Below are 20,804 nucleotides of genomic sequence, written 5' to 3'. Positions count from 1 at the left end.
CTCCAAGTTGGCATTACATCCACTGTTAGAATGCTACCAGCAAACGTGATTTGGTTACAGATGGTAAGAAAGAGGAGCCTACTATCCTATTTAGAGGTCCCAGGCTGCAATTCGCTCCTCTGAAAGCTGTTTGAGCTCTTATGTGCAAAACCTCCGTGGATATTATTCTCCCGTGGTCCTTCTTCTTTAGTACTTTTGGGACTTCTTAATTGCCATTAGCTTTTCTTGCTAATGTAAAAATACCGAGTGTTGAAACTGTCAATTCTCAAAGGAAAGTTTGGGCACCTTTGATTTCATTTCCAGCCTTTCATTAGAATTTTGAACTTTTTTTTGTTTGTTTGTTTGTTTCTTTTCTGTTACTAAAGTAAAACACTCTGACCAAAAGCAGCTTTGAGAGGGAAAACACTTTTCTGGCTCACAGATTCAGAGATCACAGACCATCACTGAGGAGCTTAGGAAAGAACTTTAAGCAAGAACATAAGGTAGCACCCTGGGGTCACACTGCTTGGTGACTCCTCCCTGACTTCCTCCTAGGCTCATGCTTGACTAACTTTCTTATCAGTTCAGGGCCATCTGCCTAGGGATGGTGCACCCCACGGTAGGCTGGACCCTCTTCCATCAGTTAATAATCAAGACGGTTCCTCACAGACATGTCCACAAGTCAATCGTATCTAGGCAATTCCTTAATCAAGGCTGTGTATGTGTGGTGGCCTGCTTATCTGTCTGGGTTCCACGTACATGCGGTGTTTGTAGAGGTCAGAAGACCCTGGGTTCTTCTGGAACTGGAGTTACAGGCAGCCATACTTGCCTACAGTGTGTGATGGGAGCTCAGGTCTTCTACTGGAGAAGTAAGCACTCAGCTACCCAGCACCTCTCAAGCCTCTAGTTTGCCTTTCTGAGACAGGGTTTGATTTTGTAATCCTGGCTGACCTTTTAGATCAAGCTGGCCTCTAATTCACAGAAAACTGCCTGTCTCTGTCTCTTGAGTGCAGAAAGTAAAGGCATGTGCCACCATGTTTGGCTTGGGAAAACAATAACAACCACTTGTTTGAAAGTATACTACCTCTGTAAAAAACAAATATTATCTGAACTACGATTCACTATCCAGGGGCCTTGTAACATTCTGTGGCTTTATGTGTGTAATAGATCAGGGTCAGCCACTTTTTGCTGTGAGCGACAGGAAAGCACTAAGTCATTTAAAAATGTACAGCTGCCTACTTGATGCCGAATCTGGAGCTTTAGTGAGGATCTCTGACATTAGGATCTAAGACAGACTCCAGAATCATTTTCTGCTTCCCCTTCTGTTATCCTCATGGCTAGACACAAGTGGCAGTCTACCCACATCCAAGGAACTGCAATGAGTCTCTCTTTGGTGTCCCATCCATTGACCAGCCAGCTATATCTCAAGAGTGTTTATATGGTCTGCACAGGGCATCCATTCTGCCCCACCCGTAGCTTAGGTGGGTCCTGTTTCTTGCTTACACTATTATAATGAAAACTTAATATACTTACTTGATTTTGTTCTCCACAGATTTCCAACTACTATGGCAGAGTTAAGTAATCACTTCACAAAGTTACTAGGCATAGACTAGTTTTTCCACAAGGCAAGTGTTTATAGTTTGGCCCCAGGATGTAGCATTGTGAAATAACTGCTTCTTTAAGAAATGGGCCACTGAAGAAACAAGTTGAAGAAGATCTCAGAAGATGGAAAAAATTCCCGTACATGGATTAACATAGCAAAAAATGGTCATCCTACCAAGAGTATTCTATAAATTCGATGCACTCCCCATCAAAGTTCCAACACAATTCTTCACAGATCTTGAAAAGGACAATTATCAGCTTGCTTCATATGGAAACCTGAAAAATTCAGGATACCTAAAACAACCTTAAATAATTAAAAGAACTAATTGGAATGAAACTGAATGGAAGTATCACCATCTGATTTGAAGTCATACTACAGAGACACAGTGATAAAAACAGCATGGTATTGGCACAAAAACAGACACATTGATCAATAGAATCAAATTTAAGCCCCAGGAATAAATCCACACACTTAGGAACACCTGTTTGTTGTTGTTGTTGTTGTTGCTTTTTAAATAAAGAAGCCAGAAATACGCACTGGAAAAAGAAATGTCTTTAACAAATGGGGCTGATCACACTGGAGGGGTGCATATAGAAGATGTAAATAGATTCATGCTTATTATCTCTGGACAAAACTCAACTCCAAATGGATCAAAGACTTCAACAAAAAAAAAAAAACAAAACAGATAAACCAAACCTGATGCAAGAGAAAGTGGGGAATAGCTTTGAATCCATTGGCACAGGAAAAGACTTTCCGCAAAGAATGTCTTATTACATATACTGATTAATAACTAATAATTGATAACTGTGCCTGAGAGACTTCTGCATGGCAAAGAACACCGCCTTTCGAACAAAGTGGTGGGCTAACACATTTAGCAAATTTTTACCGCCTACACCTCAGAGAGCTAATCTCCAAAATATATAAAGAACTCAGAAAACTAGAGATTACAAAAACAAATAGTGCAATTTAAGAGTGGAGTACAGTTGAGCATAGCGGTGCACGCCTTTAATCCAGAGGCAGAGGCAGGTGGACTTGCGTCAGTTCTAATAGAGGCAGAAGGAGCTGAGTCAGACGGGAGTGAGGTGGGGAGGAAGTGGGAGGAATAGGATGGGAAACTGTAATCAGAATATATTATGTGAGGAAAATAATCTATTTTCAAAAAAAGAGAAGAAATATGCGCATGCACGCACACACACAAAACAAGAACAGGGGGCTGGAGAGATGGCTCAGTGGTTAAGAGCACTTAGGCTGCTCTTCCAGAGGTTCTGAGTTTAATTCCCAGCAACCACATGGTGGCTCACAACCATCTGTAATGAGATATGATGCCCTCTTCTGGTGTGTCTGAAGAAAGATACAGTGTACTTATATATAATTAATAAATCTTAAAATAAAAAAACCAAGAACAAATGTGGTACAATAAGGGGTCTGCGGTTCAACTAGACAAGTGTCCTCCAAATAATTGTGAGACTCCAGTATTTTTCCTGCTTTCAATTTCAGGTTGTCATAGCTTGCTTGCTTTTATTATTTTTTTTTGTTATTTGTTTTTATTTAAAAAGAATTTGTTTCTCTATCACAAAGATTAGATACTCATACTGTCAACAGCAAAGTTTATAGTTACACTGATGGCGGGGAATCCTCTGGCTATTCCCACTGTCCCAAAGGCATAGAAGGGAAAGGTACTCAGAACAAATCCAAATGACATTGGGAGACATCACATGCCCTTTCCTTCTCTTATCATCAGCCCGAGGTTGGCTTCTGGGAGGATCAAACACAATTTACTTCAGGAAACTCTTTATACAAATTCTAGCACCTTAACCATGCCCTGGCTGTTAGCAGCAATCAGCACATTGGACTCCCCATCTGACAGTGCCTGCCAACAACACAGCCCTGACAAATTCATTCATGTCATCCTCTTTTCAGTTGTAAACTCCAGTACTCTAGGACTAACAGCATCTTCCTGATTAATGGTTGATCTTGGAAGGCCTAGAGTTCTTTCTGTAGGTGGTGCCATCTCTGGGCAGTTGGGCCTGGGTTGTATAAGAGAGCAGACTAAGCAAAAAAGCCTCTATGTTCCTCTGTGGCTGTTGCTTCAGTTCCTGCCTCTCGGTTCCTGCCTTGGCTTCCCTCAATAAATGTGACCTGGGATGTGTAAGACAAATTAACCCTTTCCTCCCCATGTTGCTTTTGGTCAGGGTTTTTTCACAGCAAAGGGAATTCTAAGACACACACCTTACATCTTATTATTATTATTATTATTATTATTATTATTTAGTTAATTTCATGGAGATTTTAAGATACCTCCATCCTTTTTAATCACCGGAGAAACTCAGACTCAAAAACTCCACAAGGTCCCTAAGGTCTATATATCATCCAACAGGAAGACCTGAATCCAGGTATTTCAGCTTCGTGCTTAGAAGTCCATCACAACCTCACAGAGCTATGCTGGCCATATCACAGGTATACACTGGTCTCAGTCAGACAGATTTGGGTTATTTTTGTATGGCTCTAAGTGAGTACCCAGAGTCCTTCCCTCAGCAGGTGTGCAGTTGATTAGTGCTGGAGAACAGAAACCCCTGGTATATTACATTACCCCCTTCCCCCAACAGCCTTATTGTTCCCAAGGCATTCTATGTGGGCCGAGCTAATGGAATGTTCTGATTTGACATACCGAAGGGGTACATGAAATAGTCTTTCTTTCCTGACACTTTCATTTTCCAGAAATCATACCAGCATATGCACCACATTTTAGTGCCCTGCACCCTAGGTATAAAATGTTCAACAGGTAGAATGAGCTGAATAAAAATGGGGCACGGAAAAGAATTGAAATGTTTAGTGGTTATTCATTTTGGGTCCCCTTGTTTTAAGAAGTTTGTATACCTGTCTGTTTCCTGTGCGTGCGCGTGCGAGAGAGAGAGAAAGAGAGAGAGAGAGAGAGAGAGAGAGAGAGAGAGAGAGGACACATGTAAGACGTGAGATTCAAAAAAAAAAAAAAAAAATCTTGTCATGGCTTTTGTGTTGTAGTGAAAAACCAGAGAAGTAGCTTAAAGAGCATTGTTTACTTTGCTGGTCTTTGCAGACACTGACTCTGGGTTCCTGAGGAGGAGGAAGAGCATCATGGTGGCTAAAGTATGTGGCATTCACCTCATGGCAGACAGTAAGCTAACTGAGAGGACCTGCTGGAAGGTACCGCCTCCCCAACCCCAGAGACCCACTCCCAGGGGCCTAATTCCTGTAGGTAAATTCCACTTAACATTTCAAACATCTCCCAAAATAGAACCACCAGCTGGGCCCCAAGAATTGAACACAAGAGCTGTGTCAGAGGGTAAGTAAAAAGACCCATGGCCAGTTAAACGAAATTTAACCTCCTGTCCTTTTGTGGTGCTGTGGTTCTAAGAGAGGAGGCTAAGAACTGCCCTGTGTGCTTAGATGATTAGCATTAGGATAAGAGAGAGTGGATTCTATTTCAAAGACAAAGAAGAAGAGGTTTGGGAAGATGCAGGAATGACCCCACAGCTGAAGCAAGTGGGTTTTTGAAAGTAGAAAGACAGGCTCACTCAATACATATTTCAAAGAAACTACGTTGCTTCCCCCAACCTCAGTGCACTTGGGAAGCACCCTCGCTGGAACACTAGCGGACCCGGGACACAAAAACTCGAGAGAGTTGGAGAGTGGAATAACCCGTCCAGTCCACATACTGGAAAGTGGAGAATGACTGGGTACGGCCCCATGAGTGGAAGCAATGCTGGCAGGCACTGGGGATTTGTCCGATGCAGGCTCAACACCAAAAGACACTGAAAGGAGTCCATAGTTCAGCTGCCCCTCCTATCAGAAGCCAGCCAAGTCTCCAATTTTCCAGGACCTAGAGAAGATGTTGCAACTTCTTTTTTTATCTTTTCCATTTTCCCATTTATTCTTTCTTTTTCAACCATGTGATTATGCTTGATTTTTGCTGCCCTGTCAATTTTACTTTGTCATATTTTTTAAAAAATTGTTTTACAATCTATTCTTCTCCCTCATACATTTATTTAAATGTTCTCGTTCTTTTTTTATTATTGGCCAATATTTTCTTCTTTCTGCTTTAGTTCACCCCTCTCTTTCAAATAAATTTCAAGGCTTATTTTATTTTATGTGTGGTGCTTTTGAATGAGAATAGCTCTCATGGGCTCACGTATTTGTATGTTCAATCCCCAGTTGATGAAACTGTTTGGGAGGATTAGGAGGTGTGGCCTTGTTGGAGTAGGTGTAGCCTTGTTGGAGTAGGTGTGACCTTGTTGGAGTAGGTGTGACCTTGTTGGAGTAGGTGTGACCTTGTTGGAGTAGGTGTGACCTTGTTGGAGTAGGTGTGACCTTGTTGGAGTAGGTGTGACCTTGTTGGAGGATGTGTGTCACGGTGAGCAGGCTTTGAGTTTTCAAAAAGCCTGTGCCCTGGCTAGTCTCTGGCTCTTCCTGCTATCTGTGGATCAAGCTCCAAGCTATTTCTTCAACACCATGCCTCCCTAATCCCTCCATGCTTCCCATCATGATGATATGGACTAAACCCCTGAAACTGTGAGCCAGCCTCAATTAAATGTTTTCTTTTCTAAAAGCTGTGCTGGTCATGGCGTCTCTTCATAGCAATAGAACAGTGACTAAGACAATGAACGTATGTGCTTCACATATGGGCCCCATGCCCAGGCAGGTAGGAAAAGAGCAATGGATTCCCTGGAACTGGAGTTATAGACGCAAATCACCATGGGGACCCATCCCAGGTTCTTGACAAGCATAAAAATACTCTTACTCACATGCATGAAAATGTCACAATGAGACACTTTCTTGGTCCAGTAGCCAAAAATTCATTTAAAATACAATATTTTGATTCTTGGGAGCAGATTTCATATAAATTCAACAAACACATTCTCTGAACCAGTATTTACAGTGTGCAAGCTTTCATAACTTTAGAAACAGATACCAGAAAATGAGAAAAGGGGCCTTTTACTTCATTTATGACAGATATTTACTTAACAAATCCAAACTGCTTCTTTTCATTTTGTTTGATTTTATACTACTTCATTTTTAAAAAAAACTTTCTTACTTTTTAACCCCAAATTTATTTGTAGGATTGAGTTATGATGCCATGGTATTATTTTATTTTTCTTTTAAAACAAATGTCATTTCCCTAAAGAACAGTATATCTTTAAAATTTCTTCAATGGCCCAAAAGTGAATTATTTGCAAAGCTCTGCTCTAGTGAAAAGCTGATATATTCCAGATTGATGTATAATAGGGCCTATTGACACCTGCCAACAGCCGAATGGAGTTTAGGCCTCCTTGAATGTGCTAGGGCAATAAAGCCAGCATTCAGGCTGCAGAAGAGGTGATGTGTGTCTTGGGGACACAGAGGAGAAGCCACTTGTTCCCTCTACCTACTGTCTGTCTTCAAGATTCCTGCTTTCATCTCAGATTCAAAGTGGAATCTAGATACCACCACACAAGCACACACATATATTACCACAGTGTGTTTAAAAAAATCAGTGGACGATAAAGTCAAAATAAAAAGCGCATCAGCTACAGAAAATTGAGTTTAAATCATTAGTAGACATAATGTTTAAATAACTCACGGTGCCTGCAGATGCTTCTTTCTAAATGACAAAGAAATGTCATTTGCAGAAAACACAATTAGTATTTTGTTCATGTTTCTTACTTCTGTATTCTTATAATCACCCCGCTGATTATAACCTGAAGCAGTAGTAAAGTGTTGTTGATGTTGTGTGACAGTCTTCTCTGAGCTCTAAGCACTTCATGCTAAGAAGCACCTTAATCAGAAAGGCGAATAGCTCAAAAGAGCTTTAGGAAGTCCCTGAAACTGACCAGATTCACTAGGCCCTGTCCTGCCAGATTTAGCAATAAGAGCTGCAAAGAAGGTTCTTAGGTAAGCCAAGCTACAAAGAAGACTGGTTTTTGCTCCTTTCTGTCGAGCTGAAAGAAAATATACCTCTAGGGAAAATTACTAGGGACAAAAGAACACAACCGATAGAGTTTAAACGCAGTAGATATAAAAGCATAGTCTTAACATTAAGTTTAACAGATAAGACTTAAATGCACAGGGATGATGAAAAGATTAATTTCACTGAGGAATTTTTATTTGCATAAAAGTGTCACTTAGATACACCACATTTAACATAGAACAAAATGAATTCTAAGATTAATAAGCTGCTATGTGGTTTTGTAGAATATTAGGAATAAAAGAAGATGGGCCTAGTGAGAAAAAAAGTTACAGTTAAACAGACAATCAAATTGAAGCAAGCTTGCACATGCGCACATGCACACAGGACCAAGAAAATACACGGTCAAGGAAAGCGAGGGCCATCGATGGAATGGAAGGAAAAACATCTTAAATATGTATAGTTCGAATTACAGAAACAGAAGAGAGAAGAAAAGGTAGTAAAAGGGAACATTTGAAGAGATACTGAAGAAAACAAAACAAAAGCAAAACCCACTATGAGATACTGAGTGAAAAACTTCCAAGGCTGGTGAGAGACATCAATCCACAGATACAAGGAGTGCGACAAAGCCAAAGTAGAGGTGCAAAGAAAGGATGCCTATGCGCGGTGCTATCACTGTGGCAAGCCAAGAGCAAAGAGGAGAGCATCGTTAGTTTATTTTCATGTAGCTCATGCTGGCATTGAACTTGGTACATAGTTGAGGGGACCATGAATTTCTAACCATCCTGAATCCATCTCTCTCAGTTACTGGAATAGCAGGCATTTGCCACTCCATCTGGCTTATGTGGTGCTAGGACCAAATCCAGGGTTTCTTACAGGCTTGGGCAAGGACCTTACTGAGGTGGCTTGAATAAGAATGTCTCCCAGAGGCTTGGGAATTAGAACACTCGGCTTCTAGTTGATGGACCCGTATGTAGAAGTTTAGAGGGGGTGCAGCCTTGCTGGAGAAAGCAGGTCTTAAGAGCGTACAGCTTCACCCTACCTCCAGCTTGCTCTCTGGGTTTGTGAGTGCATTTGAAGGGGCAACTCTCAGCCTCTTGCTCTGCCCCCATGACTGACTGTTGCTTGCTGCCATGCCTTCCAACCATGATGCATTCTTACATCCCTGGAGCTATAAGTCACAATAAACTGTCTCTTCTATAAGTTGCTTTTATTCATGATATTTTTATCACAGCAACAGAAAAGCAGCTACTACACAACTTGGGGCCAGAGAATGGGCTGGTGTCATGAAGAGTGTGACCCATGTTGTTTTAGGAAGAATATGAAGACTTTGGAACTTTGGACTAGAGAAGCAGACCTAGTCACACAAACATAGACACACATTGTTTGAAAGACACCTGTATTAGGAACACACCAAGAACTCCTACAAATTAATAACAACAATAACAACAGATGGTACACAAAAGTGAGCAAGACTTCAAGGGACAATTTTTAATTTACATTACCGAGATGGTCAACAAATATGAAAAGACGGTCAACATTAGTAATCAGGGGAAGATGTGTGGAAGCCCCAATGAGCTGACACTGCACATACATCAACATAACAAACATGTGGGCAAAAGCACCAAGTACAATGTGGTTGTCAAACATGACATATGTTGCTAGTAGCGATGTAAACTGATTTGGAGTTTGAGACAGTTCGACAGTATCTACTAAGCTAAACATCCTGGACCTATCTCCTAGCAATTTCACCCCTGTTCACACAGCCAAAAGAGATGCATCTGCCAACAGACATGGGCAAGAATGTCCACATTACCATTTCTCAAAGTGGCCCCACACTAAAAACACCTTCATTATCCTTCAGTAGTGGAATGGACCAATGCACGGTGATATCTTTATAAAAAGGAGCACTGCCCACTGAGGAATAATTTGGGATATATTGCGTGAAGCTGTATCTTTGTATATTCAATTGTTAATTCTGTATCCTCACAGAGATAAATGTTGGCAGGATCTGGGATTGTCATTTCCATGGCCCATCACAGGTTTCATATTTTATAAATATTTGTTCCTTCCTCACCTGCCTAAGGAAATTAGAATTGAATTTGATTGGTTATAATGAAGATCTAATGACCAATAACTTGGCAGGAAGTGGAAAGTGGATCCTCTGGGCAGAGAGGACTCTGGGAGAAGAACTGAGAGGCAGGAGATTCATCAGTGGACTCAGAGGTAGGCAGATGGGCCAAAGCAGAGCAGAGACCTGGACACACGGTAGAGCATAGGCTAGGATTAGTGAGGATACAGTAGTCAGGAGACTGCTAAGGCCTAAGCTTTAAAATATCAAAAAGAAACTGAAGAGAGGAACTCAAGTGAGATGAAGACAACTCCACGTCTTCCCTGCACGAATATCAGTTCTGAGTTCACCTGTGACCCATTCCAGGCGCTAAAACAGTACTTGGAGAAAGACCGCAACCCTAACCAGGAGACCCTCGAGGCCTTGGCCCATGCACTCAAGCTGACAAAAGAACTGATCAGATACTGGTTCTTCAAGAAGAGGCGTGAGATGATTCTCAAGCGGCTGCCTAAGCCCCGTAAGCCCTGAAAGCCCCACAAGAATTGGAAAATGTGCTGTCACAACTGTACATCAAAAGGGACCGACAGGCAGAACCCCAAGGAGTCCTCTAAAAGTGACCTGGACTCCCCGAAGCTTTGGAAGCCTTAAAGAGTCTCACACTTTCTTCTGGAAACCAAAGCAAGGATGGGCTGTCACAGGATTTCTGACTTTTCAACTTCCTTGTTGGGGCAGGGGGCTGTTGGGACTTATGTCTATGGAAGGTACATTATTAATAAAGCGTGCATTCATAGAAAAATATTAGAAAGACTGTGCAATTATTTAAATAGCTGGTGACTCTGTGAAAGTCTCACTATAAATGACAGCCCAGATAATGAGTGAATCTCAGAATCAGGACATAGAAGTTAGGCGGCTGGAATAGGGATTATGACCTTTTCGTAGCTGGTTATTTTGAATTTCCACATGAAATTCAGATTTCAGCACGATGGATCTAAGAGGCTACGGAAGTGATTAACCGTAGGAATGCAGACTTAGAGAAAGCAAGATGGTATCCTAAAGGGTGAGGAACTTCAAAATAGTCTATACTATGATCTTGAGCAAATGTGATGCATTGCCCCAGCCCCAGGGAAATCTGTCAATACCTAGAGACATTTTTGATTGCCTCATCTGGGGAGGTGTTTAACCAGGCGGGAGGTGGGAATGATGTTGCTTATCTCACGGAAAAGTCTTACACGGAAAGTGGCCAAATGTAGGGAGTCCTGAGACTTGGAGCCCTGGGAGCCTCTTTCTTCATAAAAAGAGTAACTGGAGAGATGGCTCAGTGGTTAAGAGCACTGACTGCTCTTCCAGTGGTCCTGAGTTCAATTCCAGCAACCACATGGTAGCTTACAACCATCTATAATGAGATCTGATGCCCTCTTCTGGTGTGTCTGAAGACAGCTACAGTGTACTTATATATAATAAATAAATAAATCTTTTTAAAAAAAGAGAGTAACTCGTACAGCTTGTCTATCTAAATTTCTCTTGCAAACACTAGAAAATAGATGAAGAAGTCAGGCATAGTGTTATAGACCTATAATCTCAATACTCAGGGCACCAAGCCCAGGAGGACCACAAGCTTTAGATTCTGTCTTTTAAAAACCCAAATAGGATCAATAAAGAACACACACATGTGTGTTCATATTCCTTTCTGTGCTGGAAATTAAATCCACTGCTAGGTGGATGCCCCTTACCTACACTTTTAAACAATAGTCTATCTTGTTCCCTTTATCACTAATTATCAACAAAGCTTTTATTGAAATTAAGAAATTTTCTATTTCATTAAATCTCACTTGCCACCCCCATCATCATCCGCCACTCCTTTGTAGGGTCAGAATGAAACACGATTATTTCTGTTGTCTTTGAATCTGACCTTACAGCCCTAAAGGAGTTACACGTGTTTCCTATTTGAAGCTGGGGTGTAGTTTAGTGATGATCACAGATGGATATCTGAGGCCTTTCATGTTCATCACAAACATAAAAGTACATGTACATCGAACACACACACACACACACACACACACACACACACACCACAGTGCCACCTAGGTGCTATCTTTGCTGTAGCAGTACAAGATGTGTGATCTAACTCGGATTTGTTCACTCTGGGGCATTGGGAAAAAGCAAGACAGATTCCAGGCCTTTGCTTCTTCACTGTTAGACAGAGAAGCACCAGGCACCACCCAGCTCCTCATCAGGTCAAATTGCTGTGTGATTTTGCATCAGACACCTTGGTCTTAAGCACATATAGTAACATGGACTTGAACGGAGCTTACCACTTAGGGAAATTAGATGCTTAGCTTGGCTTTGATACGCTGAGAGACAACTCAGACGAAGTAGCACTGTTGGGGAAAATTGCATCCCTAATGTTTCCCAAATGATTCCCAGTACAAATAGATTCAAACCAGCAGACTAGAATCTATTCCGCAGATTCCTAATAATGGAATATCTCCTTACACAGCCCGTCTGGAGGGCCATCAAAGCTGATTATGAATGGCTTCTGCTAGAGCCCACTCAATGGTACTGGGACCCCCGCAGCTATGTCTAAACCGTCAATGTCTCAGCTCAAGGTAGTATTCAGGGAACATCTCAGACAGTGCTGGCAGTGACTCACACACTCATTGTACTGAAGGCTAAACTGTGACTCAGAGTGAATCTATTAACTGTTGAATGACACTGTGCTTATTTGAATAGACGCTCACATTGTGAGTCACCTGGTGGTGCCCTAAAAGCCACCCTCCAGATTTCCACTTGGACAGTGATTCACGCGATAATCACGCTTCAACCTGGCTTGACTGACACATGTCATTTCAAAATTGGGATTAGTCTAGAAAGTTACTCCATTACGTACAAGAGAGAGCCATGGTCTCTTTCTTCAAAGACATAGCACAATTCCTAGAGATACCTTCCCCAGAAAACACCCTGCTCCTTAAAATAACTCCGTAAGGGAAGACACGACCCTGTACTATGGCTGTTCCCAGCATATAGTTGCTCAGTTGTTCCTGTGAGGGCTGCTCCTTTAAGCTGTCATCCATATCATCTGCAGACAGTGAATCTGGCTCCATAGAAAGAGAGACTTGAATACTCAAGTAGGGATACACAGTAAGACTGTTAACGCCGGAATTCGACATCAAACAGGCAAGGTTTTCCCTTTAACGTGCCAGGCCACAGGATCTGAAAAAGTAAAAATCTCCTGTGTGGTTTTAAAAGCTTTCTTAAAAGACTTTCTCATGGGAACGGCCTTCAGACAAGCATGAAAGAGATTTTTCAATTGTAAGAGAAGCTTGAAAATGATTTCTAATATAAAACTTCTCAAAGGTATTAATAGAATATGCTACTGAATGCGCCGCCCTCATGGGACCTTGATTCTGAAGCTAGTATGGTCTCTGATTCTCTTAAGACATTTGTGGTCATGTCTTTATAATACCAAGTACCATGGCAACAAAGCTTTGTCTTCCTCGGTGTTGAGGCTAACACATGCTGTATAGTTCTTTCTGCATACATCCTAGCCTCTTGGTTGTCAAAGGGCTCACAGATCCGCAGTGTAGTTTGTCAGAGCCATGAGGAAAGAGTCAGACTTCTAATCTTCCTTCAACCCCTCAGTAGCCAAAGTCCTAAACTTTCCGAATGTTTCCTCATTGGTAAAATGAAGAGGGTCAAATAAGTAATAAGGTTATCATCCTATATTTTTGAGTTTTCTTTAAAATGTTTAATATTCTTTAAAATGTTAGCCTGTCTATTTCATATAGTAAGTCTCCAAACTTTCTCAAATAAGAGATCAAGTAACCTATTTCAAGGTTTTTGTAAAAACCATGATTCACTGTGTAATTCTTTAAATGTGTTTAACAAAGTGAACGCCTCTGTTTGTTTGAGACAAGGCGTCACGCAGCCTAAGCTGGCTCTGACATTTGCTATGTAAGGGAGAACGGCTGGAGCTTCTGGTTCTCTGGCATGCTGGGATTACCCGTGTGGACACTACAGGAGTTTATACTGGGCTGGAACCTGGAGCTCTGTGCAGTTACACAAGTGCTCTGTCAACTGAGATAAATGCCCAGCCCCCATAAACCCAACTCTTCAAAGCATTATTTATTATTACTTTTGGGTGCTTGCTTGTTTGCTTTTGTGTGTGGTGGATTGGAGAGGTACAAAGATGTGGCTCATGCAGAGGTCGGAGGACAGGTTTGTGTGACCTTTCACCTTTTCGTGGTCTTTGGTGCCTGGGTTTAAATCCGGGTCCCCAGGCTTGCATACTAAGTGCCTTTACCTGTTGCAACCTCTCACCAAATCCCAACTCCTTTTAAAGAGAAACCCTTCTCTTTACATTATGTTAGACGCTTATGTGCAAATACTTCTTAATTATCCACAACGAAAGGGTCCAATGATCGAGAAATGAACTGTTTTTAATTTAGGTATTATAAGAAGACATTTCCTGCTTCACGATTTTGACAAGGAAACCCTTTTTGGTATGTAAACATACTGTTTGTAGCATACGGAAATAGGCATCATGTTCCTTATATCCTTTTATTTATTTTTTGAGAAACGATGGCAATATGTAGCTTACTTGGTTCAAGGTCCCATCTTTCTTCCTCAGCCTCTGGAGAGCGGGGGCTAGTGACACATGCCTACTTACATGTTCATATGCCTTTAGATTTCGAACTCCAGTAGGCCAATGTTGTATCAATATAGTAAAAGCACGAATAGCTTTTTTAAAAGAATTTTTTTCATCTTATGTGTACGCATGAGTGCCTGCATGTATGTGGGCACACCACAGTGTGCCAAGGGCCTGCGGAGGCAAGGAGAGGATACTGGATTCCCTGGGACTCAGGTGACAGGTTGTTGAGAGCAGCCAGCACGGGTGCTGAGAGCTCAACTCAGGTCTGCTCTAAGAGCTGTATATTCCTCTAACCCAGGAGAGCGTCTGTCCCGCCAGTGCTTAGACTATTTTTTGCATAGCACAAGCTCAGAAATTGTGCTGTATTAACCCGTAGTGACAACTGGCCGCCAAGGCCACCCAGCCAGCTATCTGGCTGTGAAGTGCTGGAAACCCACAAAAACGGTGGCCTTCTGCCACACCCTCGGGAAAGGAAGAGGGCTTTCTTTTCCAGCACTCCTCAAGCCAGAAACTCTCCTGGACCACCACTTTCTTCGCGCTGTGACGCTTTTCTCCACATGGGGGCGCAGAGGCCGCAGTTGCTCCTGCCAGAACCCCCTTGCCCACGTTAGCCCGGCCCCAAACTTGCTTTCACCCTACGTCTACCAGCAGCAGCAGTGTGTGAGTGTGTGTGTGTGTGTGTGTGTGTGTGTGTGTGTGTGTGTGTATAGCTAGCTCTTCTACCCCAAGTTTTCCTTGCTGCTTATGGAATCCAGGAAGATCCTGACCCATTCCAGCCCCAGAGAGCCATCTCTCCCAGAGCCCCACCTCCAGATCCGCGGAAGTGGGTAGGTTGCAGCGCCCGCACACCTCTCTCCGACGCCCACCCCCAGTCGCCCACTCCCTCTGTGTGAAAATCCTGCTGCGCATTGAAACATCTCCCCAAACACCCACCCTGCTCCCTCGCGCTGCCACTTCCGAGGCCTCTCCCATGCTCACTCCCCTGAAGCAGTAGGTGGGGATAGCCACAGACACTCAGATCTCCGAAAGAGCCCATCCTTGTCCCAGGGAGTGTCTCCCTTAAGGCCCCTTGGCAGCACAATTTCCCCAAGTCTGAGGGCACCAGCACACAAAGACCGACTCCCCACCACTCACCTTCGCGCAGCCTCTCTGCTTCCAACCCGAACCTTCAAGTCGCTGCAGCCTGGGCAACCCCCCTCCCCCAGCCCCTTGTATGGGAAATCTAGCTCTCGGGCCCCGTAAGGACAATCCCCAGCGCCTGTCCCTTCCTTAAGTGACTGTTCCGTGTGCTCGGTCGTTCGATGCCTGCCGCCCTCAGCGATCCGGGTGCGGTCTGAGCGCCTACAGCCGGCCAGAGAGGCGCTTCTCTGAAAGGGAGGTAGTGCGTTCCGGGAATGTCACCTCCTTCCCACCTGCGCTCAAACTACCCGCCTCGGGTCTTCAGCCCAGGGCGCATCCTTCCCCTAACTCAGAGAGCGCTGGTTCTCTTCCACTCGCTTGGGCTTTCCCAAATGCTTGGCATGGCTGATGCGCACTCTAGACCTTAATGGCATTTTTCGTCTCTCACTGAGTCCCAGATTCGGGACCACCTGCTTGGTGGGTCTGATAATAACTGATCGCGATGGTTCGGTACCCTCCTTCAGACACTGGTATGACCCGAACGCACAACCCACTCGCCACAACTGACTAACACACAGAGCGATGGCCAGCCAGGGATTGCACCACTGGACAAGGAGGGACTGGCGTCCCAGGTCCCTCGAGATCCTTCTACAGCCGGGTCCAGAGCTTCGGGGGAGAGTCAGAGAGGAAGAAGGGAAGTACACCCGGTACTTACCAGGCTTGGGTCCGCTGGACTAGCCGAAGGGGAAGCTCTGGCCCCCGGGCCTCCGTTGGCCGTGCGCATGCGTGCAGAGTGTGTCTTAGTTTTCTTACACTAGTAAGCTCGCCTCTTACTCCGCCCGCGCTGGCTCTCTGCCTCCCGCCTTGTATTTCTGGGTCTAAGCTCCGGAGCGCTTCTCTTCTCTCTTCCTCCTCCTTTCCCTTCTCTGACTCCTCTCCGCCCCCGCGCTCGCTTTCCTAGGGCAGGGCAATCCCCCGGCTCGCCTCCTTCTGGCGGCGGCGCGCAGCACTCAGAGGCTGAGGGTACTCCCTAGTCCCAGTGCGAGCAGAGCGCCAGTCTTGGCTCCTCTCTTCTAATCGCAACGAAATAGTGGGCGCGCGGGGGGTGGGGGAGAGCGAGCTTTGAGGGTGTCTGTAAGGCCCTTTCTCTTTATTCCCTGGCCTTAGCTTGGCGGCAGCGGGGGTGGGCGTGGGGGTTAGGGGAGAGGATGCTGGAACCTTGTGAATGGAGGCCAGCTTGGGGGTAAGGGAGAGGTCGTGAGAGGAGCTGGTGCTTTGTATTCCGGGTCGCCTCTGTGAACTGTCCGCCCCTGCATGGCAATCCCCACCGTCCCTTTTGACCCTAGCGCCACTAACCCCCGTCCCAAACGCTCACGGTACAGCGTCTCTAGAGATCTGTTCTCTTACTCTAGACAGTGGTCCTACTCAATCCGGGACAGTTAGAGTAGGACGGCCCCACCTGGCGTCTGAGATGGCAGGATGGAGTGTAGGAAAACCTAATCCTCGGCTCAGTCTCTCGAGGCGGTTTGCCTTTCTCTTGCGACTCAGATGCTGAGGAAGGGGAAGCCCCGCGAGGCAGCAGAACCTGGCGCCCAGCTCTGAGGGTGCTTGGCGCCCGGGTCACCGCCGCTAGTGGAGTAACCCTTGGAGTGGGTCCCCCCGGGGGCAGTGCGTGTGATCTTGGAGGGCTAAACTCAAGCAGCAAAGTGACCCGACTCAAAAAATAACATCACGTCATTTCCTCCCTCTTGCTGGGAGAGGGCAGAGGAGTGGGGGCGCGGACGGGGGCTGCGAGCGGTGACAACACGCGGGGATGCTTGGGGAGGCTCGCGGGGGAGCTGCGACTACTGGAAAAGATCCTCGGAGGCGTCAGAGGGCTTGGGAGAGAGTAGTTTCTAGTGCCTCCGTAGAGGTGGAGTGTCCGGGAGCCTCAGGTACCCTTTCCTCCAGGGTGCCCGGCGCTGTGCCAACCTTTCAGTATCCGGGTGCCAGCTCCGGGTGGGCTGGGTCAGTCAGGATTAAGGGAGTGGGAAAGGCTGGGGCTTCCAGAAGCCGGGTTTGGTGGAGTCCCCAGTACTCACAGACTCAGGTGACCTCTTCCCAGTATAGGTGTCCTCTTCTCCGGGCTCCTGGTGTAGACTTGTCAGCTTCAGAGGGCGATCTGTCGGTGGTCGTCCTGGCAGTGCCATTGAAGCCGCAAGTAGGAACAGGAGGCGGCGAGGCACTGGGGAGAGCCAGGCGGTGAGCCAGGAGCTTGGAGGGGGAAAGTCCCAGCGTCGCGGGGGAGCTGCGGGAGGGGGTCTTCTCAGAAGACTCGACAACAGTCTCCCGGGGCTGGCGAGCAGGCCAGAAAGGAAGCGAAGTAGCAGCGTTGGCACGGTGGGTGAGTCTGGGAGCTGTGGCAGGCAGGCGGCGGGAAGGGTATGTAGGAAGGAAACAAAACCAGCACATCGTTACAATCTGGTCCAGTCACCCATCGGCCACCTTGCCGAAGCATCTTGAGAATTTACTTTGGGGTACCAGAGAAGGTCGGTGGAAGAAAAAGGCACTGGTTAGTTTATTCCCTCCTTTCAAACTACGTGGCCTCTGAACCAGCAGCTGTTGCCAATACTCAGTACCAGCCGCTCCGAAGGAATGAAAAAAAAATATGTCCCTCTCCCAACCTAGTTCATCACAACCTGCACATTTACACCCGCATATAATCTGCGTGCACTTTAAACGTGGTGGGCGTTTATCGTCTCTTCATTTTTGCGGTTTTCCCTCTTCCCTTCCCTCATCAGAATCCTCCTCGCCCCGTCCTTCGCCAGCAGACCACTATCTACCTGAGGTCGACATGGACTTAGTTACCAGGTCCCACTGGGGTAGCTGTTAAGTGAAACTTGGAAGGCTCTTAGGCGGGAAGAATGCCAGACCCACCTTAGCTGAAGGGGAAGGGGGCGTGGCCATTTTGGCCTTAGCATTCAGTAGAGTGGGGTGACCAGGGTTCGGTTTTGTAAGCATTTTTACTGCAGATCTCTTTTCTGAACTTCATGTATACATTTTATTTTCAGAGTTCTTCTGTATTCCTAGGAGACTTAAGCATCAAAGAGGATGAAAGTGGATGTGCTATTTTTTTTTTTTCTTGGAAAGTTAAAAAGACACCATTCTTGGCCATGTTTAGTGTAGAAGTCAGGAGCACAGGGTCCTAGAAACAGTCTTCCCACTGATAACCCCCAACCGTGGGGATGACACTGTAATTTCCAAGTTTATTCTACTTTTGTTAAAACGAAAGAAGGTAGTCTTTAAAAAGAATCTTTAGCCGGGAGTGATGGCATATGCCTTTAATGCCAGCACGTGGGCAGGCAGAACTCTCTGAGTTCAAGGCCATCCTGGTTTATATAGGAAGTTCCAGGACAGCCAGGACTATGTAGAAAGCACAGATAGACCTTGTAAACACACACACACACACACACACCACAAAACCCACCACTCAAAACCTTCAAGTTGAACTATTTCTGCCTTAGTGGGAGAATTGAGATGCACATGTAGCTCCTCTGAGAGAGTGCCTCCCTAGAATGCTGGAAACCCCAGGTTCATGAGAGAGTGCCCCCCTAGCATGCTGGAAACCCCAGGTTCAGCACAGCAAACTGCCTATATGATGGGAATCCCAGCACTGGGTGGTGGAGGTAAGGCCATCTTTGACTTAATGAATTTGAGGTCAGCATAAACTATATAGAAATCTGAGAATCTGTCTCAAACAAGAGGAGGAGGAGATGGAGGTGGTGATGGAGGAGGAGGAGGAGGAGGAGGAGGAGGGGATGGAGGAGGAGGAGGAGGAGGGGATGGAGGAGGAGGAGGAGGAGGGGATGGAGGAGGAGGAGGAGGAGGGGATGGAGGAGGAGGAGGAGGAGGGGATGGAGGAGGAGGAGGGGATGGAGGAGGAGGTGGAGGAGGAGGTGGAGGTGGAGGAGGGGATGGAGGAGGAGGGGATGGAGGAGGAGGGGATGGAGGAGGAGGAGGAGGTGGAGGAGGAGGAGGAGGTGGAGGAGGAGGTGGAGGTGGAGGAGGGGATGGAGGAGGAGGGAATGGAGGAGGAGGAGGGGATGGAGGAGGAGGGGATGGAGGAGGAGGAGGTGGAGGTGGAGGTGGAGGAGGGGATGGAGGAGGAGGAGGGGATGGAGGAGGAGGGGATGGAGGAGGAGGAGGGGATGGAGGAGGAGGAGGAGGAGGGGATGGAGGAGGAGGGGATGGAGGAGGAGGAGATGGAGGAGGAGGGGATGGAGGAGGAGGGGATGGAGGAGGAGGAGGGGATGGAGGAGGATGAGGGGATGGAGGAGGAGAAGGGGATGGAGGAGGAGGGGATGGAGGAGGTGGAGGAGGTGGAGGAGGAGGAGGGGATGGAGGAGGAGGAGGAGGGGATGGAGGAGGAGGGGATGGAGGAGGAGGAGGAGGAGGAGGGGATGGAGGAGGAGGGGATGGAGGAGGAGGAGGGGATGGAGGAGGAGGAGGAGGAGGGGATGGAGGAGGAGGGGATGGAGGAGGAGGGGATGGAGGAGGGGATGGAGGAGGAGGAGGGGATGGAGGAGGAGGAGGGGATGGAGGAGGAGGAGGGGATGGAGGAGGAGGAGGGGATGGAGGAGGAGGGGATGGAGGAGGAGGAGGGGATGGAGGAGGAGGAGGAGGGGATGGAGGAGGAGGAGGGGATGGAGGAGGAGGGGATGGAGGAGGAGGAGGGGATGGAGGAGGAGGAGGGGATGGAGGAGGAGGAGGGGATGGAGGAGGAGGGGATGGAGGAGGAGGAGGGGATGGAGGAGGAGGAGGAGGGGATGGAGGAGGAGGGGATGGAGGAGGAGGAGGGGATGGAGGAGGAGGGGATGGAGGAGGAGGGGATGGAGGAGGAGGGGATGGAGGAGGAGGGGATGGAGGAGGAGGGGATGGAAGAGGAGGAGGGGATGGAGGAGGAGGAGGGGATGGAGGAGGAGGGGATGGAGGAGGAGGAGGGGATGGAGGAGGAGGAGGGGATGGAGGAGGAGGGGATGGAGGAGGAGGGGATGGAGGAGGAGGGGATGGAGGAGGAGGGGATGGAGGAGGAGGAGGGGATGGAGGAGGAGGAGGAGGAGGGGATGGAGGAGGAGGGGATGGAGGAGGAGGGGATGGAGGAGGAGGAGGAGGAGGAGGGGATGGAGGAGGAGGGGATGGAGGTGGAGGAGGAGGAGGAGGATGGAGGAGGTCATTGAGGAGGTGGAGGTAGGGTTGCCAAAGAAATTTCTTTAAAAACACCTTATTGTTTTTAAAAATCTGTTTGTTGTTGCTGCTGCTGACACAATGCCTTGCTGGGTCAGGCTGGTCTTAAGATTTCCATTGTCTGGACTCAGCTTACTGTTTAGAGGTGTGTGCCACCCTACTCCTTAGCTCTGCTTGAAGGCCATGGCTTTCATCTTCAAGCTTGTCTTAGCTTCTTGGGGTACTTATATTTAGTGTGGTT

The 20,804-nt window shown here is 46.5% G+C and overlaps 1 protein-coding gene across 2 annotated transcripts in view; it reads right to left on the bottom strand.

The window, feature by feature from the left end:
* Positions 1 to 20,804, bottom strand: part of RGS20 (regulator of G protein signaling 20) — a gene marked incomplete at both ends in the record, with an annotated part of 85,992 nt that overhangs the window by 44,784 nt on the left and 20,404 nt on the right. Inside the window, one exon of one of the 2 annotated variants that reach the window (XM_080938588.1) lies at positions 17,422 to 17,736. In XM_080938588.1, coding sequence (XP_080794714.1) covers positions 17,422 to 17,736 — 315 coding nt within the window. Of the gene's footprint in view, positions 1 to 16,055; positions 16,125 to 17,421; positions 17,737 to 20,804 lie in introns of those variants that run through there. The other variant, XM_080938589.1, reaches the window with a different exon arrangement.

This window comes from Micromys minutus (assembly GCF_963924665.1).
Source record: "Micromys minutus genome assembly, chromosome: 26".
Taxonomy (NCBI): Eukaryota; Metazoa; Chordata; class Mammalia; order Rodentia; family Muridae; genus Micromys; species Micromys minutus.
This window is presented reverse-complemented; position numbering and strand designations above follow the sequence as displayed.